This window comes from Aedes albopictus, unplaced genomic scaffold (genome assembly GCF_035046485.1).
Source record: "Aedes albopictus strain Foshan unplaced genomic scaffold, AalbF5 HiC_scaffold_628, whole genome shotgun sequence".
Taxonomy (NCBI): domain Eukaryota; kingdom Metazoa; phylum Arthropoda; class Insecta; order Diptera; family Culicidae; genus Aedes; species Aedes albopictus.
In genome coordinates, this window is record NW_026917452.1 from 6,472 (window position 1) to 25,000 (window position 18,529).

Consider the following 18,529-nt stretch of genomic DNA (forward strand, 5'->3'; position numbering starts at 1 on the left):
AACGAGGCTTGCCGAGTTGGATAAATATGACGAGTGCTGAAAAAATCGAGTTTTGCAACGCGTTGCATACAGTTTTTTGTAATTGCAAAAATACCCGTACAGTATAATCTCTCTAGCCACACAAACGTGTATCAGCAGCAACCACGTGCAAACCTCCATGCGCGACAGGACGTAGTGCATAGTATTTTCTTTGATCAGGTAGGCTATGGTAGGCTAACTGTCGCAAGTTTTCAAGCTCGTCCGACGTCGTCATGCAGCATCATAAGCAAAAGTAAAAGTAGGTTCAGTTTCTGTTTCTACGCCTGATTGGCAGTTCAAATCAGAATCTGAATCGTCCTGATTCGGATTCGAACTGCTCAGGGCATGTAGAAGCAGCAACTGTATCTACGGAAGTAGCGATACTTAACAAAAAGTGTGTGCTGGCAAAAGTGCCGAAAAGTACTACTTTTCAGCACTCTAAAGAGTGCCGAAAAGTACTACTTTTCGGCACCTTTGCTTCAATGAAGAAAAGTAGGCCGTTTTAACATTGTTTCCGCGAGTGAAAAGTAGGGGAATTCGCAACGCAATTACAAAAAATAGTTAAAACATTGTTGTAGAGCAGATTGTTGGAAGGCGTTGTCAAATGACGAAAATATCAATATTTTTTATTTTTTGCCCAAAAAGTTTAATATAAGCTTGGTTTCGATGAAAATATCTCTGAAATTGACTTTCATATGTATAGTTTTGATCCACGTTTGCCTTTTTTTAACTGATTGAAGGAATCATAGTTATAAGATAAAATATACAATGCCTGCCGTACTATCAAAGTTACCCACATTATCAAAGATACCGCGTTTTACGATACCTACCTGATTTATCGCCCGTATTACAAATGATTCAACATTCTGATGCCGTTCCGTTGCCTGCTTCATTGCGTTTTTCGCTTAACGATCCCGTTCATCTGCCGGGCACTGTATTCAACAACATTTTTTTCTACGGTTAGGACAATTCCAATGGATTGAATTATGCTTGCTTCCGCAATTCCATCCTTTGTCATAATTTTTATTGAAGGTGATTTAAAAACAACTTTGCAATTCATGGTCGTTCTTCCTTTTTTCAGAAATGTACCGTTCGTCACCAGCACAACGAGGAGTGCAACGATCTGATCACGATGGAAAAGCGCATCCAGTTCCCGATCGAGATGTCGATGCCGTGGATCCTAACCGATCACATCCTTCGCACCAAAGAACCCTCCATGATGGAGTACGTGCTCTATCCGCTGGATCTGTACAACGATTCGGCCCTGTATGCGTTGACCATCTTCCGGAAGCAGTTTCTGTACGACGAAGTGGAAGCCGAGGTCAATCTGTGCTTCGATCAGTTTGTTTATAAGTTGAGCGAACAGGTTTTTGCTCATTATAAGCAACTGGCTGGAAGCATTTATTTGGACAAACGATTCCGGGTGGAATGTGAAGTGCTTGGCATCAACTTCCAGTCGCATCCGAGGAACAATCGGTACGAGACTTTGCTGAAACAACGACACGTCCAGCTCCTTGGACGTTCGATCGATCTGAACAAGTTGATCACTCAGCGTATCAATGCGGACATGCAGAAGAGCTTGGAGTTGGCAATCTGCCGTTTCGAAGCCAGCGATATCACCGGAGTCGTTGAACTGGAAGCGCTGCTCGCGGTCAACAAACTCTGTCACAAACTGTTGTCCCGGTTTCTGGCCTTGGACGACTTCGACGCCATGCTAAAAGAGGCCAACCATAACGTTCTAGCCCCGTATGGCCGAATTACGCTGCACGTCTTTGTCGAACTGAACTACGACTTCCTCTCAAATTACTGCTACAATGCGGCCACAAATCGCTTCGTACGGAACAAGCTCCAGATCCCGTTCTCCGGAGCAATCACCCGCGAGAAGGCTCCGGTTATGTCACACTACTACTTGTGGGGCTCCAAACCGTTGAACGCGGCCTTCTCCACCCAGTACGGCCAGTACACAGGCTTCGTCGGATCCTTCCACTTCCACGCCATGTGCCGGCTACTGGGCTACCAAGGAATCGCCGTCGTCATGGAAATCATCCTCAAGGACATCGTCAAACCGCTGATCCAAGGCAACCTGCTCCAGTTCACCAAAACCCTCATGTCCGCTATGCCAAAATCCTGCAAACTCCCTCGGTGCGACTACGGATCGCCGGGTGTTCTCAGCTACTACCAGGCCCATCTGGTCGACATCGTACAGTATCCGGATGCAAAGACCGAACTGTTTCAGCTGTTCCGAGAGCTGGGCAACTCATTGCTGTTCTGTCTGCTAATCGAGCAGGCCCTCTCCCAGGAGGAGGTGTGCGACCTGCTGCACGCAGCCCCATTCCAGAACATCTTGCCCAGACCGTACTGCAAGGAGGGCGAAAAGCCGGAAACCAAACAGAAGCGACTGGAGACGAAGTACTCCTCGTTGCAGATTGTCCCGAACATCGAGAAGCTGGGAACGGCAAAGGTGAGTTCCTTGATCTAAACCAGTTTACTGCGTTGCTTTTCTCTCTATCTCAAGTTTTGGTAAAGATTCTGTACAAGATTATCTAATATGTTTTAATCTTCTCGTCCCACAGCAAGCGATGATCGCCCGCGAGGGTGACCTCCTAACGCGGGAGCGTCTGTGCTGTGGCCTCAGTATCTTCGAGGTCATTCTCGGTCGCGTCAAATCATTCCTGGACGATCCGGTGTGGGCGGGCCCACCGCCGGTCAACGGAGTGATGCACATCGACGAGTGTTCCGAGTTCCACCGGTTGTGGTCGGCGCTGCAGTTCGTGTACTGCATTCCGGTCGCCGGCACCGAGTACACCGTGGAGTGAGTGGCGAAATGGGATGGGTCAAATTTGAGCGGGAGTTGATCAACTTTTTTGCTTTTCAGAGAACTGTTCGGAGAGGGACTTCATTGGGCCGGTTGTGCAATCATCGTTCTGTTGAACCAACAGCGGAAGTTTGAGGCGCTGGATTTCTGCTATCACATTCTACGTGTGCAGCGCGTCGACGGCAAGGATGATACCGTGAAGGGAATTGTAAGTATTGTCGGGTAGTGCAAACTCTGGACTTCGCTTGAAAAAAGTGGAATGTTTTAAATTTCAAACCTTACCTCTTGAAATGAAAGCTTTGTTTGAAAATTATAGTCTAGTCGCAACCCAAAGATGGTCTCGGGTCTCAATTCATAGCAGGCTACGACTCTTCCTATTTCTTAGGTGGCCAGCGTTCGATCACGTCTGACGTACTGCACCTCGAAGGTCGTCGAGGAATGGAAAATTGGGACGCGCCTCGAAAATCGTCGAGAAAGGAAAAAGAGAGACGCGCCTCGGAGGTCGTCGAGAAATGGAAAAAAGGAACGCGCCTCGAAGATCGTCGAGAAAGGGAAAAGAGAGACGCGCCTCGAAGGTCGTCGAGAAAGGGAAAAGAGAGACGCGTTTTGAAGGTGGTCGAAGAATGGAAAAAAGGGACGCGCCTCGAAGGTAGTCGAGAAAGGAAAAAGAAAGACGCACCTCGAACATTGTCGAGAAAGGGAAAAGAGAGACGCGCCTCGATGGTCGTCGAGGAATGGAAAAAGGGACGCGCCTCGAAGGTCGTCGAGAAAAGGAAAACAGAGACGCGCTTTGAAGGTTGTCGAGGAATGGATAAAAGGGACGCGCCTCGAAGGTCGTCGAGAAAAGGAAAAGAGAGCCGCGCCTCGAAGGTCATCGAGAAAAGGAAAAAGAAAGACGCGCCTCGAAAATCGTCGAGAAAGGGAAAAGAGAGACGCGCCTCGAGGGTCGTCTAGAAATGGAAAACAAGGACGCGCCTCGAAGGTCGTCGAGGAATGGAAAACAAGGAACGCGCCTCGAAGGTCGTCGAGAAAAGGAAAAGAGAGACGTGCTTTGAAGGTCGTCGAGGAATGAATAAAAAGGGACGCGCTTCGAAGGTCGTCGAGAAATGAAAACAGGGGCGCGCCTCGAAGGTCGTCGAGAAAAGGAAAAGAGAGACGCGCTTTGAAGGTCTTCGAGGAATGGAAAACAGGAACGCGCCTCGAAGGTCGTCGGGAAAGGGCAAAAAAGAGATACGCGTCTCGAAGGTCGTCGAGGAATGGAAAAAAGGGACGCGCCTCGAAGGTCGTCGAGAAAGGGAAAAGAGAGACGCGCCTCGAAGGTCGTCGAGGAATGGAAAACAGGGACCCGCCTCGAAGGTCGTCGAGGAATGGAAAAAAGAGACGCGCCTCGAAAGTCGTCGAGAAAGGGAAAAGAGAGACGCGCCTCGAAGGTCGTCGAGCAATGGAAAAAAGATACGCGCCTCGAAGGTCGTCGGGTAAAAGAAACGAGAGACGCGCCTCGAAGGTTGTTGATCAAAGGAAAAAAGGGACGTGCCTCGAAAATCGTCGAGAAAGGGAAAAGAGAAACGAGCCTCGAAGGTCGTCGAGAAATGAAAAAAGGACGCGCCTCGAAGGTCGTCGAGAAAGGGAAAAGAAAGACGCGCCTCGAAGGCCGTCGTGAAATGGAAAACAGGGACGCGCCTCGAAGGTCGTCGAGAAAGGGAAAAGAGAGACGCGCCTCGAAGGTCGTCGAAGAATGGAAAAAAGGGACGCGCCTCGAAGGGCGCCGAGAAAGGGAAAAGAGAGACGCGCATAGAAGGTCGTCGAAGAATGGAAAACAGGGACGCGCCTCGAAGGCCGTCTACGTATGAAAATGAGACGCACCTCGAAGAATGACCTTCGAGGAATGGAAAGAGGAATGCGTCTTGAGGGCCGTCGAGAAATGGAAAAGAGGAACATGCCTCGGAGGCCGTTGAGGAATAGAAAAGAGAGACGCACGTTCGAAGTCGAACGCCGCGGCTCAATATCGAGTAGCTGCAGAACGTAGACGTGGCTCAACTCTACGCGCAGCAGTTGCCAGTGGCCCTACCAACGGAAGAACAGCTTGGCGCACCTTTGAAGATGATTGTAGAGGCACCCGGATATCCGGTTCTCCCGAAGGTAGTACCTAGGCAGCAGCACTACACGCAGAACTCGATGTACACAGAGCTACGATCAACTTTTACGAACAGAACAGGGAGAACTCAGTCTTTCGTAAGAAGAAGCGTCAGCAGAAAGACATGTACACACGAAAATTGTACAAGATACTTGATCGCTCGCGCAGAAACTTAGTGCCACAGCCGTGCCAATCGCGGGAATCTTCTCAAGAGCGAGCGTGAGGCGATGAAGAGATTGTGACATCATTTAGCAAACCAGGACAGAAGCGGGTGGACTGTTCAGAAAGTGACCGCAAACACAGGATTTTGGCACAGGAAAATAGCCGGGAAAACAGAAAAAAAGAAAACAGAAGACGGTCAATGCTGCGGGCACGGTGCATAAAGTCGCATTTGTGGGCACGGACGACTCTAAAGCACAAACAAAGGATAACGACATCACAATAGCAAAGTCAGGTAAACAGTCGGTGAGTGCAAATGCTGGAAAGGTGAAGATGCTTGCAACGGTGGATGGTGAGCAGCGTTCCGGGTTTGACCCTGAACTTGTTCTCTGTCAAGAAAATCGGCGAATGATAAATGCGTATCACATTTACGCGCAACGAAGCCTGCATCACCAGAGAAGATGGTTCACGAGTCTGCACAGCAACGAGGTGGTCAGTACGAAGAGAGTGTCGAGTCGATTTAACTAGGCAAGTTGGCTTTAGCTGCCGATTCAGAAACACAGAGCGTCCTGTGGCATCAACAATACGGCTATATCGGCATTTTCGACCTGGCAAAGCTGGCTCTACTAGCTACACCCACTCACCCGGTAGAGTTGGTACACACCGACGTTTCCAGACCATTTAAGCCAGTCGACGATTTCCCCACTTCACATCGATGTAGATACGTGCTAAAGGCGAAGAGTGACGATGTAGAGCGATCTCGTGCTTTGTTGGATGAATCTGGATTCAAACTGATCATGTGGAACAAAGCGGTGCAAGCTGCTGCATACGTGATAACCGAAGTCCCACATGAGCGTTTCAGGAATCTGTAACCACTTCTGAAAAAAATGGTATATGGACATAGGCCTAACTTGTCCAAAATGCGTGTGTTTTGGCAGAAAAGCATTCACTAACATTTCTAAAGAGAAGAGAAACAAGCTGGATGGCAAAACTAAGGTGTGCTAGTCCGTCGGTCGGAAACGTAATACATAGAATAGGAAGAAGCGAGGGAATTCGAAGAAGACAAATAAGTTTGCGAATCACTTGTGCTCATTCTACGAGTGGAGTGACACGACGCAACATCGAGATGGGAAATCTAGAGAAATCTCGACTCGAAACAGGTGATTCTTCATTTGATTGGCACGGCAAGTCACCTCATTCGAGTCGAGATTTCTCACTTCGATATTTGCGTCGAGATGTGTCACGTCACTCGAATAAGCAAAGCAGTATAATACAAGATGAAACCGAGGAAGCAGAAGAAGCCAAAGCTGTATGACGATCATCTGCTTGCGTTGAATGCTCGGTTGGATGTTGAAAGCTACATCCAGAATCTTCCTGAGAGCATCGAAGAAGCGAAGAAAAGAGATGACTGGTCAGAATGACAGTTGGCAATCAACGACGAACTTAAATCACTGGAAGAGAACTGCACCTGGGACTTGGTGGACCTGCCTGATGGCTGTTGTGCGATGCCATGTAAGTGGGTCTTCAAGATCAAGTACAACGACGATAATACGGTAAGCAGATATCATGGCAGATAAAAAGCGCAGCTTAACGGTACGGATTGGACTACCAAGAAACCTAACAAAGTCTGTAAACTCAACAAATTGCTGTATGGATTAAAGCAGGCACCTTGGAGCTGGTATGAGAGGTTCCACAAGTTTATGGTAAAGCCTCGGGTAAAACATGGTTTCCAACGTTTGAAATACTAAAACTGTCTGTACAAATCCAAGAAGAAAAAGGTGCAACTTCACTCCGACTTGCTGGAAGAACTGAAACAAATCAAGAGGATATTGATTGTAAAATTCGATATGGCTGCGGATTGAGCACAAGGAAAGTACGTTTAGGATCAATCAAACTAAATATGTGCTTGATCTCTTGACTTGTGCTTGTGTTTGACATGAAATCATGCGAACCGGTTTCTACTCAACTGGAGCCATGCACCGAGCTAGTACATCTACAAGATTCCCAGGAACCAGTGGACGTGATTGGGACTCTTATGCTCTATGATGTTCAGAGATGTGGAAGTTAGGATCGATGAGTTGTTAGCTACGATACGCCAGATATAAAAATAAGTTAAATTACTAAGTAAATTAGTACCAAATTCTAGAGGTCGGCTCTCTAAGCATTGAAGTTGAATGTAAAGGAAAATGACCATGGTGATTCTCGCGATGAAGAACACTAGCCTGTGGTATTCTATGAAATGCAAAGAATCGTATAACGGAAAAAGTGCATACCTTAGCAACGCTATTCGCCGACTCATCAGCAAGCGTTGTTACTTATGTCACTTTACATTTATACATAGAAGTAGCCACAAGTACCGTATAGGTAATGATAATTTCAGTTGCAACTTTCAGCGGTTTCTATTGTTCACAAAAGCTTTCATTTCAGTGATTAAGGTTTGAAAATTTAAATTTTACCGGTGCTGGATCAGAGGACAAGCGTTCAATGAGATCTCCACGTAACTTCCATCAAAACCTCTTTTCCCCGCAGAATTTGAAACGCATGGTGGACCGAATCCGGCGCTTCCAGGTGCTGAACTCGCAAATCTTCGCCATCCTGAACAAGTATCTGAAAAGCAACGACCTGGAGGGTTCCAACGTGGAACACGTGCGGTGTTTCCCACCACCGCCACATCCGACGGTGGTCCCGTCGCACTATCACGACCCGAACAAACTGCGGGCACAGTAAGCTCGCAGACGAAGACAAGACGTGTGTAGGTATAGTACTGTTGTATTCCAGTAGTAAGCTAACGGACTATAAAGCTAAGCTCCAATCCAATGAAACCGTGTTGTGCGCGAGGATCTAATGCGGAACGTTGTAGGCATTTTCTTTTTTATTACGACGAAATTTTTTGCGTTTATTATGTTTTAGTTTTTATTTTATGCGAATATTTATTTTCATATTGCAGTTCATATTTCGTGTAATCGGATGATCGTTAAAACACGTGCGTTTAGAAAGTTTATGAGTCGTCCGAAAAAGGATGTGTATTCACACAGTAGAATATGTGAACCTTCTACAAGAGAGATGAATATATTTGCTTTGATCTTCCTTACATACAAATATCGAATGCAACATTAGGATTAGACTAGCAGCGGAAGCAAAATCGCATTTTGAATGCTTTATTAAGGACATTATCGAACCATATTGACGTATTACATCAGAGACTTTCTTAAGTTTTATGGGCGAAAGTAGCGTCGAATTAGATTCAATTAACATACTTGTACCAAGTAGATTTTTCATTGACCCATAAAACTAGACCGTTGCTCAAAGTCAAAATTTTCTCAAACCAGCTTTTACAGCACTTTTGACGGATTGTTTACCGAAGTAACATTCTTAAGTCAAATAGACTAGAAGAGGTTTCTAGAACAACCATAAAAACAAAATAAGTTATTGGGTTTTACGATAGTTCTGAAAACTTCTTCAAGACTAATTGATTGATTTATCTTTATTTGAGAGACTTTCAGCCCTTGGCTGGTTCGTCTCCCTTCAAGACTAATTGACCACCAAAATGTTACCTGAGTAACGCAAAGTTTCACAATTTACCAATAAACATTTAGAAGTTTCTCTTCCTGATATATATCAGACATTTTTCTCAACTGGATTTCTAACTTGTTTCAACAGTTTTAATAGTTTTCCATTTACAGAAAGAGAACGTCAGTAGTCGGTGTTGCGACGTAAAGAAGCTGCGTTATAGAACTAGAAACGGGTATTGAGAACTTATGATCCGTAATAATCAGGAGCGCCTCCATCGTCACCGTTAAGTATAACCTGAATGAGCGACGTACACAAAGGAAAAAAAAAATAGAGCCAACAGAGAGATGACGAAATGTCGAATACAGGCAAAAACTCGAGGAGCCAAAATTGCTATGGGAAATTCGATGTCACTCACGATCGCGGATCTGGTAATGGAAACACTGCTAGACACGGTGATGACGAGAATCACGTTTCTGGAACCAGTCTGAGATGGCCGAAAATGAGTTAACGTGGTTTATAGACATCGACTAAGAAACATGCTGCCATAGGTGAAAGATACAGTACAAAAACTGAACCGTTCGAACGTGATATACAGGATCCCATGTGCAGACTGTTCGGCTGGCTACGTATGTAGGTATGACGTCGAACCAACTGCTAACACGGCTAGCCAGTCACCGCCCCTGTTCCAACTGACTGCGAAGTTTGTAGGAGCGGGAAAAGACAGCGGAGGATGATGAAATAGCCACAATAGCCGCTGTTTTTAAATTTTCCGAAGAAGTGAGGAAGACATCACAAAACTGGTTAAAAGGCTCATAAGCGCACAGACTGACAACCTCAGCAGTACGTACGTCGGCATTCTACACACACATAACGTAACAACAGTAGAGCCGAGCAGCAAACACACAGAGCACACGCTTCTACAGAACAAGTTTGAAAGTAGCGTGAAACAGACTGCACCTCATTTCGGATCCGCCATAAGAACGATGTTCAAAGATTACAGTCGGAAACTTGGAAACATGGTCACCAGAAAAGACTTCCTTCTCAAGTGTAGAAGAACGGGGATGTTTCCAACGCACATCAGCGGGATCGGAAGTGCAAGTCGGTCATCGTAAATACACCGAATCGCTGAGAGTCATTTGGAGTACGTGAAGGATAAGGCTACCGATAAGGGCATATGTGGGATACGCTACGGAAGGTGTTTCAACGGAAAGGTTTCGACAGCCAGATTTTCTTGCAACGGCAGCTGTTGATGATGAAGATGAGTGAATGCGTTGGAGTACAGAACCATTTCCTGGATTTTGACAAGCTACTACGTGATCTGAAGGCCAGCGGAGCGAAGATAGATGCGCAAGACGACGCACCTCTTGTTGACGTTACTTTCTTTGTACGACGCGCTTGTTACGGCACTGGACACTGTGGAACCGGATCGATTGACGCTGAAATTTGTGCGAACACGACTGCTGAATGAGGAAACGAGGCGAGCGAACAAGAATGTGGGTGAAGCATCTGGGAGCTCGGAATAGGCGTTTGTGAGCAAGAAATGGAACTTCAAGTGCTATAACTGCGGAAAAATAGGCCATAAACGATCGGAATGCAAGGAGAAACCAACGGGCGAAAGAAATCGCAATCGGCTACCCAAGTTCGAGTCCAGAGGCAAGGCGAATATCGATGCGGAAGCAGACATTGCGTTTTTGGCCACGTGTGATTAAGAAGCATTGGTTGTTGGAAGGTCTGAAGACGGATTGCAGATTGAATGGTATGTAGACTCCGGTGCGTCGAACCATATACTGAACTCAGAAGCGTACTTTGAAGAACTGCATGATCTACCGGAAACCGTTCGAATTACTGTAGCCAAAAGAGGAGAATCGATGGAAACGAATGTGGCTGGCACCGTGAGAGCTGAAATGCTGGTTGACGGAATGCGTTAGAGAGCTGTTGTGGATAATGTGCTGTATGTTCCCAATCTGAGCTGCAATGCATAAAAGTTACTTTCGTCATCGGAAAGGTCCTGATCGAGAAGAATGATCAAGTTGTTGCGACGGGTACGAGAGGAAGATCGTTGTACAGGCTGGACGACCATCGGCGAAATCGTGAGCAGAATGCACTGCCGTGTGCAGCATAGTTGTCCCATGTTAATAGGGATTCCCATAGAACATGGGACAACTATGCTGCACACGGCAGTGCAATGGTGGCGAAAACTGATGACTTCGAACTCTGGCGCAGGCGCTTTGGACACGTTGGTGAAGCCAATCTCCGTAAGCTGTGGATGCACGATATGGTGAAGACCAAGGGGAGTCAACTAAGTAGTACTGAGAACCGAATTTGCGAAGCTAGAGGGGAAGCAAACGAAGAAAGCCTTTGAATAGATACAAGAGTCGAAATCCCGGAGGCCCCTTGAGCTAATTCATACGGATGTGTGTGGGCCGTTCGTCCCGCATACGTGGAATCAGAAGTGGTACTTTGTAACGTTTACGGATGACGACACGCATTTTACTGTGGTATCATCTGTTGAATTCGAAGGACGAGGTGCAGGAACATTTAATCGAGTACGAAGCTAAGGTTACTGCATATTTTGGAAGCAAGATTGCTAGACTGAGATGCGCCAACGGAGGAGAATATAACAGTGCCGAATTTTAAGAATTTTGCCGCAGGAGAGGAATTTCGTTGAAGTATACCGTTCCGTACAATCCACAACAAAATAGAGAGGACGAAGAGGACATTGTTAGACAAATCAAGATCTCTAGTCTTGGATGCGGGCCTACCGAAGATGTTGTGGGAAGAAGCAGTGCTTACGGCAACGTACCTTGGAAATCGTTGCCCAACGACTGCATTGCGAGAATCAAAGACTCCTTACGAAATGTGGTATCATCGGAAACCGGATGTCGACAATCTACGTGTTTTTGGTTCGACTGCTTATACGCATATACCGAAACAGCAGCGAGGAAAACTGGATGCAAGATCTCAAAAGAATGGGATGATTAGATACGCAAACAACACGGTTAACGCATTTTGAATGTCGAAAAAGGAAGCTGTTTGTATCTCGGGACGTGATTTTTGATAAGAAGTCTGCATTGTCCATACCGAAGCGTTGCGTGGAGATAATTGAAGATGACAGTTGTGTGAATAATTATGAAGAACGTACTCCTGATCAAGAACCCAAAACGACTACCATATCCTTCAAATGGATGTCAAAACCGCTTTCCTGAAAGGCCATTTAAAGGAAGAGATTTTTATGAAGCAACCTGAGGGATATGATGCCGATCGGAACATTGTATGCCGCTTGCGGAAATCGCTATATGGGTTAAAACAAGCACCAAGGAGCTGGAATGAAGTCTTCAATTCACATTTGAAGAGGCTAGGATTCCACCGTTCAAACTATGATAGCTGCTTGTATTTGAAGAAGATTGAAGATGACGTAATCTACCTGTTACAATATGTGGATGATTTTATTCTAGCAAGCTCGGATTCATCCAACAAATCAAGGAAAAAGATGTTCAACCGCTTTGAAATGACATATTGACGAAGTGAAGCAATTCCTTGGACTAAAGATAGAACGAGATATGGGTGCTGGACAAATGAAAATCAGTCAACCCAAATATGTGAAGAATATGCTGACGCGATTTGGAATGGCTTCGTGTAATCCTGTTTAAACTCCACTTGAAGCAAACCTGAAATTGTAAAGGAACGAAACAGAATCTCCGTTCAAGGAACTTCTGGGTTGCCTGACATATCTGGCAATTTCCTCAAGATCAAATATTTGTGCCGCCGTCAATTTCTTCAGTCGTTTTCAAGCGAAACCATCAGACATTCGTTGGAACCATTTGAAGAGAATCCTGAGATACCTCAAAGGAACTCAGATTTTGGATTACTTTATCGAAAGGATTATTCTACGTCAGCCCTGACAGGATATGCTGATGCTGATTGGGGAAACAGTGAAAATGACCGGTAATTCATTTCTGGATATGTCTTCCAAGTTCACGTTTCGACGGTGTCATTGTCTACGAAGAAGCAGAACTCTATCGCCCTGTCTTTCACAGAAGCTGAATATGTGTCCCTTAGTGAAGCTGCCTGCGAAGCTATATGGTTACGGATCTTACTGACGGAGTTAGAATTTGAGATGACAGAACCAACCGTTTTGTATGAAGACAATCAATCTTGTATTCGTGTGGCAGAATTACCTCGAAATCATGAACGATCAGCACATCGATTTAAGATACAATTTCATCCATGAATGCGTTCAAAAGGAAGTACTTCGCCCAGTTTATGTTTATACCAAAGACCAAATGGCTAAAATTTTCACTAAAGGTTTGATAAAGACCCCTTTCCTACATTTGCGTGAGAAACTTGGACTATTCGATTCAGGGGGGACCTCCAACTACAGAGGACGTGGTTTCAAACTCTAAGCTTACCAAAGTCAAGACAGTCTAGATGCGAGATTCTTCAATGATTCTATCCCAAGCCTCTTGTCCTATCCTATCTGTGGTAAGTATGAAGACACTCTATGCCCAAGATATCCGAGGAAATTTCCAATACCATAAGATCCTGGACTGTCTTGCTGAATAACCGTATGCTTGCCGCATGGCTCCGGCTGATATTTGGTATGATAACAATGATGTGATCGTTAAACGCACAGCCCTCATCGTACACATTTGAAGTGCTTTGATATCAAGATTCAGTGTCCCAGGATTTATCCGGATCAACATCAAACAACACGTTCTAAAATTGTTTCGACTAACTTTTATTTCACTGGCTGGTTATCTAGTTATGACTTTCAGATCTTTATGGTACAAGTGGTAGCAGCGAATGTAGTTTACAGATCATTACACCCTCGATCGTAGTGCTGCTTTCGCCCTTTCATTCTCTCGTAACTCTCGTTCATCATAGATTATCCACATTATCATTCATAACCAAAATATACAAAAAATCTATACACCGAAAATTATGTCATGAAAAACACAAAACGTATGAAGCCTAAGAATTAAAAACTATAATTGCTAATGATTATTAAAAAAAGAACAATACTCCTAATCGCGCCGTGTGTTTTACTCTCGTCGACTGATTTTTATCCGTAAGCCATCCTTGGGTCGCAGTATAAGTTCTCCCAGTAGGGTTAAATTCTCTCGCCGATCTACCGCCTCGATCCGATACTTCCGCAGCACCGCCGAAATGATCGACTTCTCCTCCAGCACTGCGAACTTCTGCCCGATACAGTTCCTCGGGCCTGCACTGAATGGAATGTACGCGTACGGATGCCGTCCGCGGCAGTTCTCCGGCAGGAAATTATCCGGATTGAACTTATCCGGATTGGGGAAAACGGCCGGGTCGCGGTGCAGCTGGTAGACCACTATCATCGCTGTCGTCCCGGCAGGGATGGTGTAGTCATCGATCTGGACGTCCTCGACCAGCTTTCGCGCGATCAATGGAACACTCGGGTACAGCCGGAGACCTTCCTTGATGCAGCACTCCAGGTACTTCATGTCGTTCAGCTCCTTCATGGTGGGGAACCGATCCCGATCGCCGCCCATGATGTGATCGATCTCCTCGACGATGCGATCCTGGATCGACGGTTCCGCACCCAGCAGAAGCAAGATCCACGAAATGGCCGCCGACGTTGTGTCGTGACCCTCGAACATAAAGGTGTCCACCTCCTCGCGGATGTCCTCGTTCGAGAGGACCGTGCCGTCCTGCGATGCCTCGATCAGCAGATCCAAGAACGCCAACCGCTTCTTCCGACCGAACTCTTCGGCGTTGTTGTTACCGTCCAAACTAGTTGCATCGGTCGTGGCGCTGTTGGCGTTGCTGTTGGTACTGTTATTGTTCGATAGCTTCTGCTTCTGGATCTCTTCCTTGCGTTCACGGATCACCCGGTTGGAGAACTCGTGCAGAATCGACAGGCACCGCTGGTGGTTTCGGTAGTCCTCGGTACGCTTGAAGATGAAGTCCGGCTGCAGCCAAATCTTCTGCTGACGGTTCTGGACGATGCTTCCGATTCTAGAATTGAAGGGTTTGTTAAAAGTCGTCTAGGAAAATCTGAAGGCTCACAAGCACTTACTGATACACAGCTTTCACATAGTCCGAATCGGAGTTCTTCTGAGCGTGGATAAGCCGACCCATGGCGGTTTCTAGAACAGTAAAACACCCATTAACCTTCCTTATCCCATTTAGGACTCAAGAAACACCCAACTCACCGCAAACGATATCTAGTGCGCACAGGGTCACATAGGGGAAACAGTTGAACCCCTCTTCATTGCCCACTTCGCGTGCCAACCGTTGGACCAGTACGGCACTCTGTTCCTGGAAGATGTCTACAAAGTCGTCCAGGATCTTGAAGTGGAACGCGGGCGTTAGGATCTTTCGTCGGGGGTGCCACTTTTTGCCTTGGCTGGTAAGCAGTCCGGTGCCAAGCCAGGGTTTTAGGAACTCGTAGTCGTGACTCTTTTCGATGTGTCGCGGGCTGCCGAGGATGGGCTGGAATAGGAACAAATAAAAGGTAAGTTATGAATTATCTATTTCTGTTGAGAGGATAACGTGTCTCTGGAGTCGGCCTTCTGAAATCAAAGAAATCGAATCGAAAACTGTTTTGTATCGAAATCCAAAAGACCGATTGTGGATTTTTTTTTTTTTTTATCTAGTTCATTTATTTGGGGCTCAATCGCGTATAACGCTTTACGGAGCCGAGGATCTTTCTTTGTACTTAATGCTATACATTATACAGAGTAATAACTTTTTAATGATATCTGTTAGTAATGGGTGGAAGCCAGGGTACTCGTGGCAGCTCGAGGTTAGAAGGTCACATTTTGAGGGATGGACAGGGTAAGGATTGGGCCAAAGGTTTCACTGCTGCTCATCCGGGGGTGAATCGCATCTTGCTAGCGAATTCGGTGCCTTGTGGTGTTGGTACCAACTTGTTGTGGGACTTGGTCTTCCGGATGGCCAGGAGTAGCTTGGTAACACAAAGAGGACAAAACAGAGAAAAAAAAACTGGAGAAGAAAACACAAGCGAATTAAACTTTTATACCAGCAGAGCGAAGAAAGTCGAAAATACATCCCATATATGTGACATCGCGGGTCCCCAACACATCTCTCACAAGAACAAAGGGTTGTCTACCTCGGGCCTCAAGGGTATCCAATAGTAGCGCTCTGGAGGCGTCATTATCCGGGCATTTCCAAACTACGTGGTCGATGTCATCATAACCGGAACCGCACTTAGTACAAACATTGCTCAACGCGAGGTTAATCCTGTGTAAATGCGCGTCTAGCGAGTAATGGTTGGACATAAGTCTTGACATCACGCGAATGAAATTGCGACTTACATCCAGACCATACCACCACACTCGCAAAGAAACATTAGGAATAATGGAATGTAACCACCGTCCCAGCTGGCCATCTCGCCAATCATTTTGCCAACTTTGAAGAGAACTCTGGCGAACAAAATGGAAAAATTCATCATGTGAAATTCTTCTATCATAGATCTCACCTTCCTGTGCGCCCACCTTTGCGAGAGAGTCCGCCTTCTCATTGCCATAAATTGAGCAATGTGAGGGGACCCATACAAAGGTAATCTTGTATGATCTTTCGACCAGTGCACCCATCTGCTCCCTTATTTTTGTAAGAAAGTAAGATGAATGTTTTACAGGTTTCATCGACCGGAGTGCCTCAATCGAACTAAGGCTATCCGAGAAGATGAAGAAATGGTCTACGGGCATGTTTGAAATCATCCCCAAAGCGAAATTGATTGCTGCCAGCTCAGCAACATAAACCGAACAAGGTTCCTGAAGTTTGCGGAAGGCGGTGAAATTTTCATTGAAAACACCGAAACCAGTGGATTCATTTATGCGAGACCCATCAGTGAAGAATCTCTTACAGGAATTGACATTTTGGTACTTTTCGTTAAAAATGCGAGGAATAGATTTACATCGAAGTTGATCTGGTATTCCATGAATAGCTTGTTTCATGGACAGATCGTATTTAACAGAGGTACTGTCATTAGTGAAGTGTACACGGGGAGGATTATAACTTGGTAGGCTTATGTCAGATGACATGTAGAACAGATAAATTCTCATGAATTTTGATTGCGTGTTCAGACTGAGCATTTCTTCGAAGTTTTAATGACAAGTGTGTTGCTCACTCCACATTTGATAAGTAACCTTAGCGAGAGCTCCCAGAATCGGTTCTGGAGAGGTTTCACCCCTGCCAGGACCTCAAGGCTCGCATTATGCGTTGAGTGCATACAGCCGAGAGCAATACGCAAACAACGGTATTGAATTCGTTCCAACTTTATTAGGTGGCAGTTTGCTGCTGAGTGGAAGCAGAAAGAGCCATACTCAATAACAGAGAGAATAGTCGTTTTGTAAAGTTTTATGAGGTCTTCCGGGTGAGCACCCCACCATGTTCCGGTAATTGTGCGTAGAAAATTGATCCTTTGTTGACATTTTTGCACCAAATACTTGATTTGGGTACCCCAAGTGCCTTTTGAATCAAACCAGACCCCAAGGTATTTCGAAGTCAAAGACTGGTCGATTTCTATTCCCAAAAGATTGAGTTTCAGTTGGGCTGGGTTCCGCTTTCTAGAAAACACAACCAATTGAGTTTTTTGCGGAGCAAACTCGATCCCTAAATCTCTTGCCCAGATTGACAGATTATTTAGAGAATTTTGCAATGGTCTTTGCAACATTTCTGCATGTGGGCCTTTTAGAGAAACCACAGCATCATCTGCAAGTTGTCTTAGCGTGCATTGTCCTTCCAAGCAACTATCAATGTCTTTCACGTAAAAATTATAAAGCAAGGGACTTAAACATGAGCCTTGGGGTAGGCCCATGTAACTAATTCTGGAAGTTGTCAGTTGTCCGAGATTGAAACTCATATGTTTTTCTGACAACAAATTATACAAGAAATTATTTAAAATTCCTGCACGAAAAGAAATTTAATAATTTTCTTTATAAGGATTGATTGATATCTTTTATTAGATACGCCATAATTGTTTTTATAACATAAACTTTTTTTATTCATATATGAACCTTATAAAAGCTATAACATTTTCTTATACCATGTATAAGTTTTGTGTTATGGCCACAAAGTATTAGTTTAAACTAATATTTTAAATAAGGTTATGCTTTGAAAATTCGTTCCACTACAAACAAACGACCAAGCAAACGATGTCGTCATTTGTTCAACGGACGGAGGAAGCCATTGTAGCCGTGGGTTTGTTCTACATCGCAAAAAGTGTTCTTCCCCGCATAAATCGCAGAAAAGCGCTTCAAGATCATGGTACGTATTCCCTAATTACATTGATTTGTCTGCTGCAGCAAAAAAAAAAAACTTTTCCACAGAGTATCCTTCGAAATAACCTCACAACCGTCCTGGAACACGCTCTCAAGAAATCATCCGGATCTTGCTCCGGAACCTATTTCAGTGCTCTATCCTGAGCTTTTGTTCAAGTTCCCCGATGTCGGAACAAGTGCCAAACTACCTAACAACCCGAGACCAAGGAGCCGAGCGGACCTCCTACCTAACAATCCGAGCGGATGAAGGAGCCATCGCCATCGTCGTTGTCGCCTCCCCAGGGGGAAGTCAACTTTCCCGAACGTGAACGAACGCTGGTGGTAGAACCCCACAGAACCACAGGCAGACAGAACCGAGTGTACTTTTCAATGTAATAATAAAGGAATTATACATAAATCAAAACGTTAACTTTATTTCTATCAAATAAAAATGAGAAAAAAAATTAAAATATTAGGATTATAACCAAAATACACGGTAATAAGCTTCATTAGGTTTGACGCATACATACTATAACACTCCTAATAATGGTTATAACAAATTGTGGATGACATTTATGAGGTAAAACTTATACATTTTATTAATTGTGCGTTATGCTTCATATAACTCTC

The 18,529-nt window shown here is 45.1% G+C and overlaps 3 protein-coding genes across 3 annotated transcripts; 1 reads left to right on the top strand and 2 right to left on the bottom strand.

Moving 5' to 3' along the window:
• Positions 1–1,099: 1,099 nt before the first annotated feature.
• On the top strand, positions 1,100–13,667 carry LOC115253977 (cytoplasmic FMR1-interacting protein; the record flags this gene model as incomplete). The annotated part of the gene is given in 4 exon segments (XM_062843900.1): positions 1,100–2,479; positions 2,592–2,830; positions 2,894–3,041; positions 7,656–13,667. Coding segments are annotated over 4 exon segments (1,965 nt in total), but the record flags the coding sequence as incomplete, so codon positions are not given.
• LOC134284725 (cytochrome P450 4g15-like) lies at positions 9,999–14,274 on the bottom strand (the record flags this gene model as incomplete). The annotated part of the gene is given in 1 exon segment (XM_062843901.1): positions 9,999–14,274. A coding segment is annotated over 1 exon segment (593 nt), but the record flags the coding sequence as incomplete, so codon positions are not given.
• A 63-nt stretch (positions 14,275–14,337) lies between these two features.
• On the bottom strand, positions 14,338–15,107 carry LOC115256355 (cytochrome P450 4c3; the record flags this gene model as incomplete). The annotated part of the gene is made up of 4 exons (XM_062843899.1): positions 14,338–14,405; positions 14,449–14,630; positions 14,692–14,761; positions 14,828–15,107. Coding segments are annotated over 4 exons (600 nt in total), but the record flags the coding sequence as incomplete, so codon positions are not given.
• Between the last annotated feature and the right edge of the window lie 3,422 nt (positions 15,108–18,529).